We start from the raw sequence: 6,499 nt of genomic DNA on the forward strand, positions 1-6,499 counted from the left end.
AGAATCACAGAATTATTCAGGTTGGAAAAGGCCTTTAAGATCATCAAGTCCAACCGTTAACCTAACCCTGCCATCCCACCACTAAACCATGTCCCTAAACACCACTTCTAGATGTCTTTTAAATTCTTGAGCAACATCCCAGCCAGACAGAGGAGCTCACCCTGCAGATGGAGTTGTGGACTTGCTTCCAGTCCATCCTCCCTGTCCTTGCCTGAGACAGCCCTGTACCAAATGCCAGCACGTGCTGACTGGTTCGGAGCCCATCCTGATGCCAGCACCTGCGTTTTCTCCCCAGATGCAAAGCCCACATGAGCCCCGAGCAGGAGTCGTCCATCCAAGAGACCCAGAACCTAATAAAAGAGAGGCAGAATGTTTTCTTTGAGATGGAGGCCTATCTGCCAAAGAAGAACGGGTAAGATGTGCCTTGGCTCTGGGTGAAACACCAGGTCCTCCCTCCATCTCCCTGTGGCTGTAACGCTGCAAGGCACGAAGCTGCTGTCACCCTGCTCCCGGTGGTGGCATGGCCACGCTGCCCAGAGGATGCCTTGGCAGGAGCCAGGCTGAGCCTCTGCAGTGCTGCCCTCGTCCCCCTTCGCTCTGCCTGCTCATGGCCTTCACCCGCCCTTGAACGGTGGCTGTGCTGGGGGGAGGAACCTGACAAACACCCCGGTGCCTGCGGGAGGTGGGGGGTGTGCTCGGCTGCCTGTGCCCCTGCCCTTGGGAGGAGATGCCAGAGGGTTTGTGCCAGTCACGCCGCCTGGCAGCTCTGAGTGGAAAAAACAGCCGGGGGGGCTCATTCCTGGCCTCACAGCCTCAGCGGCGGCACGAGAGGGGAGGGCTCTGCCTCTCCTCTCCAGCAGCGCTGCCAGCTCCCGGGCCCGTCCTAACGTCTCTGCTCTCTCCCCAGGTTGTACCTGAGTCTGGTGCTTGGGAACGTGAACGTCACGCTGCTCAGCAAGCAGGCCAAGTACGGCCCTCGCCGCTGCTGCCCTCTGCTTTGCCCGGCTTGGGATCTCCCCTTCTCACCAGGAAACAGCAACTCCTCCCGGGCAGAGCTGCCGCCGTGCGGACGCGTGGCTGGCTTGACCCGCCTGGTGCAGATTCCCTTCCCAGGCTGTCCCCTGCTTCCTTTCCCAGAATCAGCTGAGTCCTTGACTCCCCCTCGTGCTCCTGCCACCAGGCTGGGATGGACAAGCTAAATAGAATCCTCCACCAAAGCTGTCTCCAAGTTTCCCCTGTGTTAGGGACTTCTAGGAGAGACAGACCTGTGCAGCCGCTGGCGAGCCCTCTCCTCTTCCCTTGGGAAACACCAATGGCAAATTTTGGCCCACAAGAGCTCCCCACACACTGGGACACTAATGCCCAGCCAGGAGTCCGTGTCCTCCCTCAGTTCCCCAGGGATCCCCTTGAAGAGCTGGGCAGACGCCAACCTGCCCAGCTTCCCCGAGCCCTCTGGGCCACCCGCCAGGTTGGCATGGGGGGCATGAAGCTGCCTCACCTGGGTGAAAGTAGCCTGGTGTGCTCCGTTCTCAGAAATACCCAGGGGATGAGGTTTTTCCTGAGCATGTCCTGCAGGTTCGCAATGGAGCATTGCTTTTGTCCAGCCAGGTGGGATGGGAGGGCAGAGACTTCCAGCAGCGACCTTGCTCCAAGCCTGTCCTTGTGCTTCCCTGCAGGTTTGCCTATAAAGATGAGTATGAGAAGTTCAAGCTCTACCTCACCATCATCTTGCTCATCGTGTCCTTCTCCTGTCGCTTCCTTCTCAACTCCAGGTGAGTCTGGCTTGGATGCTGGGCAGAGATCTCCTCCCAGGGCCCCCTGTGTCCTTCTCTCCCACCCCAAAAGGTCCAGAGCTGAAGAGGAGATCCTGACAAAGGCTCTGGCCACTGCCTGGGAGGTGGGGTGGCTTTTGTGGCTTCTGTGGTCTCGCTGTGGCCACTTTGGATGGTGGAGAAGCCGGTCTCCCTGCTCACAGGGTGGGTGGGCATCCTGCAGCGATGGCTGCCTCTGCTCCTGTGTCCCCAGCACAGGGGCACTGGTTCTGCTGCTGCCTTTACATCCCGCTTTGCTTCCCACCAGGGTGACAGATGCTGTCTTTAACTTCCTCCTGGTGTGGTACTACTGCACCCTCACCATCCGAGAGAGCATCTTGATCAACAACGGATCCAAGTGAGTCCCTTGGGCTCGGGGAGGGGGGTGTGCAGCGAGGCGGTCCTTCTCTGCAAGGCTGGGGAGTTGGGAACCATCGCGTAGCTTTGTGCTTCCCAAGGGAGCAGCTGCCTCCCACTTAGGGTGTGTAGCAAACCCCGGTGATGAGCTGTAGGAGTGGGACGGGAGGAACCCCCATGCAGAGGCGGGGCGGGAAGGTGGAGCAGCCCCAGCCCCTGGGTGCCACCTGAGCCAGAGGTGCTGGATCCTGCTCCACGCATGGCCTTTTGTAACCAGCCCTGCCCCTCGCCTTGCCCTGGGAGCTGGAGGGTGGCTGGCATGGGCTGCCACTGCTCTCCTGGTGCGTGCTTGGGTCTTGATTTGTGCTCAAGACCTGACAGCTCTGTGTCTGCTTTCCAGAATCAAAGGCTGGTGGGTTTTCCATCACTATGTCTCCACCTTCCTCTCGGGTGTCATGCTGACATGGTAAGTCTGCATCCCCTGCCTCTCGGCTGTAGAGACCCTGGTCTGCTTGGGCTGCAGCCAGCTCAGGTGAAGGGGCCATCGCCTGCACCAGGGGAGGTTTACATTGGACATCAGGAAAAATTTCTTCACCAAAAGGGTTGTCAAGCACTGGGACGGGCTGCCTGGTGGAGTGGCTGAGTCCCCATCCCTGGGGGTATTTAAAAGCCAGGCAGAGGAGGTGCTTAGGGACATGGCTTAGTGGTGGATTTGGCAGGGTTATGATGATCTTAAAGGTCATTTCCAACCTGAACGATTCTATGATTCACCGCCCTAACCCACGACCGCAGTCCTGCTCTGTGGATGTTGCTGTCTAACAGTCAACTCCCCACGTTCCTCTCCGGGCACAAGCACCCCAAACAAAGCAGCCACCAGTACCTTTGCACAGCAGCGCAGGCGGGGTCCCTGGGCTAGGAAACGCCATCCCCTGCATTGCAATTCTTGCAGAAGGGCTGTCTCAAATCCCTGTTTTGGTGGGAGCCGGGGCGAGGCAGAGTGCTGCTACCCCGTCTGTGTGGCAAGCAGGGCTGGCTGCGTCCCCCAGCCAGCATCATCTCTCCACAGGCCGGATGGACTCATGTACCAGATGTTCAGGAACCAGTTCCTCTCCTTCTCCATGTACCAGAGTAAGTGCTGCCACCGGGGCTGGCACCACGGCTGGCCTCGGGAGCCGAGCGTGCCTGCCCGGTTCTGCGACACGTGGAGACCCGGCTGTGGCTGCTCCCAGCTCTGCTCACCTGGGTTTTCCCCTCGGCCTCTTTCCACCACCCTGGTGCTGGGACAGTCTTTGTGCACAGTGTTGCCTGGGGGCCGGGGCTGACGGGAGCCACGCTCTCCTTGCAGGCTTCGTGCAGTTCCTCCAGTACTACTATCAGAGCGGGTGCTTGTACCGGCTGCGAGCGCTGGGCGAGAGGCACAACATGGACCTGACTGTGGGTAAGCCGGGACCTTCCCTTACCGCTTGTCCCAGTCCAGCTGGACCTGCTGTTGCCGCAGGGTCCATGGCTGCTAGCCACCTCCCTCCCAGCACCAGACTGTTGCTCAGCTAACTGGGAGCTGTGGTTTCTGTTAAAGGCGATGGTGACAGTTATTTTTGTTTCGAGGTTAGTTTGACTGCGGTTTATCAGTGGCAGAGATGGCAAAAGCTACAAATAAGGCCGAAGCTCTGAAAGCAGCATCTCCCATGGGGCGGCAGCAGCCCATAGGCTGGATACCCCCTTCCTCTTGCTCTCCTGGGGCCGCTGGCCCATGGCTGGCTCCCTCGGGGTTCAAGGTAGCAGCAGATGTGGCTCCTGGCATCCAGGCTTCCCCCAGGAAGCTGCTTCATGGACAGAAAGCCTCCCCTCAACACCCCATGAACTTGTGGGCTGTCACCTCCCCAGTGCTTGGGCTGAGGGCTGGCAGCTTCCTCCAGAGGCCCACGTTAGCCTCGGGCTAGGAATCCCTGCCACAGTCCTCCCTGTGAGTACAGGTGCCCCCAGCAAGGCTGTGTTAGCCCGGCAGGACCCTCTCAGACAGGCATGGGGTGGCCACTAAACCTCCCTGCCCGAGACCTCGGGAGCTGGGCTCTCTCCGGTCCCCCAGACAGCGTGTTCTCGGATCTTCATGCAAACTTCATCCTTTGCAGAGGGATTCCAATCCTGGATGTGGAGAGGCCTCACGTTCCTGCTTCCCTTCCTCTTCTTTGGGCAGGTGAGTGCACACCGATCCTTGTGGGGACCTGCAAGAGGCCAGAGCGGATGGTGCCGTGTTCTCGGCTGCACTTGGCAGCCTGGGTGTTGCACAGGTCCCTGCAGGCTGCTGGAGCCATGCCATACAGATGCCAGGGGCAGGGAAAGGCTTTCAAGAAGTGCTGAGCTCCCGCCCCCGCAAAGCACCCACCACCTCTACAACTCTGCTAGCACGATGGGGAGGACCTGGGGTAGTTCTGCCAAGTGCTCACGTGATCTTCCTTGGTCAGATCATTTAGGCCAATGGCCAGGAGCAGTTGGCTGGTCTGAGGCTCCCTCCTGACTGCTGGGCTCCAGAAGGTGACAAGAAAAGGGGAGATGACCCAAACTGGGGTCCTCTGGCCCTGAGCCTGGAGGGGGCTCTCACTGCGTGCTGGGGCAGGCTGGCCTCATGCCAGGTCTGCGTAGGGTTTGTGCCCAGAGGAAGCAACTGGATGAGCCTCTGAAAGCAGAAACTCCCTTAAATATCTCTCTCCTGCAGTTCTGGCAGCTCTACAATGCCGTCACCCTCTTCCGCATGATCCAGCACCCAGAATGCAAGGAGTGGCAGGTAAGGGGGCTCTCAGGTGGCTGCCCTGGGGAGGGGGATGCCCCAGGCAGGCCCCTCCTGCTGACTTGTACCTCTGTGGCTCCCCCAGGTCCTCATGTGTGGCCTCCCCTTCTTCATCCTCTTCCTGGGGAACTTTTTCACCACCCTCCGCGTTGTCCACCAGAAGTTTCAGAACAAGAACAAAGACACAAAGCGGAATTGAAGTGGGAGTAGTGTGGGGGCCAGGACTGTTTCTCCCCACCGGCTCTATCTCCCATCCCCTCGATGCCGTCCAGACTCTGGTGTCTCACCCTTCCTTGGAGCCCTGGGTGTGGGACAGAACTCGGGGCCTGCTCATGAATAGACCATGTGTTCCCTGCGGTGCTGGATCCCTGCAACTGCTGTCCCATCTGCCTGATTCCTCCCGGAGCACAGGGTGCATGGGGCAGCTGCTCCCCTTCCTTCCCTCTGCCCTGAAGACAGTTACCAGAATGGTTCTCCGGGGTCAAGGCCAGCTCTGCAAATTCCCACCCTGCTGCAGGCAGGGGGCAGCCTGAGGAGCCCAGCTTCCATCAACTCCCTTGGGACAAGGCAGGGTCCAGGGCTGATGGCTGCCTCCAACACAGCTCCTGGGGTGGTCAGTGCTCACCCCATCCCCACAGGCAGGGCAGCCCCCCCACACTGAAGGCAGAGGTAGAGCAGCCCTCACATGCAAGCACATCCCTGGCTGCCCCAGCAGCCCTTGGTGCTTTCAAGGGCAGCTGGAGGCCATGCACAAGTGCTGGCTTCCAGGGTCTGTCATGTCCTGGTTCCTCCTTTGCCTTCAAGCAGCAGGGCAGAGGGCTGAGGTGCAGGAGCTGTGCCACTGGAGGCATGGGAGCACCACGAGCCTAAACCAGGCTTCATGCCAGAGCTGCACAAACAGCACCCTGGTCTCGCAGCTCTGTGGGATGCACATGTAAAAATAAAGGGAGGGTGCTGCTTCGGAACAGCTTGCATGCTCTGCTCTGCAGATTTGGTGCAGCAGGCCCCCAACACATCAGGGGGAGGGAAGAAAAGCCACCTCCAAGTGTCCCCACACCAGCCTGTGGGGACAGGAGGGCAGTGCTGCGAGCTCCCTCCCGTGGTTTTCTCCTGGCCTGCCCCCAGGCTGCAGCCAGAGCTTCAGCCACCCAACAAGCCAAGCAGAGCCCAGCATCCCTGCAGACTGAGGGAAGAGAAGCCCTGTACTGCCACCAGGAACTCCTGAAGTGCTGGGAACCAAACCACCTCCAGCACAGCGGTGCCTCAGTCCAGAGCCATCCCTCCCCTGCTGTCACCCTCACCCCCCCCGCCAGGGCTCAGCACCCCAGGGTAGGGGCTCCAGCTCAGCCTAAACCCAGAGCTGCTGCCTGCTTCCCCAGGTTTCCTCCTGGGTAGCAGCCATTGCTCCTCCTGCCTCCCTCTTCCCTCTGGCAGAGCAGAGAGAGGGCAGTAAGCAAACTACAGAAACAGTATTTGTATTCCAAGGGGCAAGTGTATTTAAATAATTTACAGTCATTAGACAGCCTGAAAGTTTTTTTTTTTTTCC

General features: G+C 59.4%; 1 protein-coding gene across 2 annotated transcripts in view; it reads left to right on the top strand.

Moving 5' to 3' along the window:
• The window catches only part of TMEM120A (transmembrane protein 120A), a 7,371-nt gene extending 895 nt beyond the window's left edge, over positions 1–6,476 (top strand). For both annotated transcript variants that reach the window (XM_035900641.1, XM_035900642.1), the window contains exons 2-11: positions 296–412; positions 908–967; positions 1,677–1,772; positions 2,080–2,169; positions 2,569–2,634; positions 3,235–3,296; positions 3,514–3,606; positions 4,298–4,362; positions 4,882–4,950; positions 5,039–6,476. In XM_035900641.1, coding sequence (XP_035756534.1) covers positions 296–412; positions 908–967; positions 1,677–1,772; positions 2,080–2,169; positions 2,569–2,634; positions 3,235–3,296; positions 3,514–3,606; positions 4,298–4,362; positions 4,882–4,950; positions 5,039–5,152 — 832 coding nt within the window. In that variant the 3' untranslated portion in view covers positions 5,153–6,476. The remainder of the gene's footprint in view (positions 1–295; positions 413–907; positions 968–1,676; positions 1,773–2,079; positions 2,170–2,568; positions 2,635–3,234; positions 3,297–3,513; positions 3,607–4,297; positions 4,363–4,881; positions 4,951–5,038) is intronic.
• The last annotated feature ends 23 nt before the right edge of the window (positions 6,477–6,499 follow it).

The sequence above is a fragment of the Egretta garzetta genome, unplaced genomic scaffold, assembly GCF_000687185.1.
Source record: "Egretta garzetta isolate BGI_Z169 unplaced genomic scaffold, ASM68718v1 scaffold108, whole genome shotgun sequence".
In the NCBI taxonomy this organism is placed as follows: domain Eukaryota; kingdom Metazoa; phylum Chordata; class Aves; order Pelecaniformes; family Ardeidae; genus Egretta; species Egretta garzetta.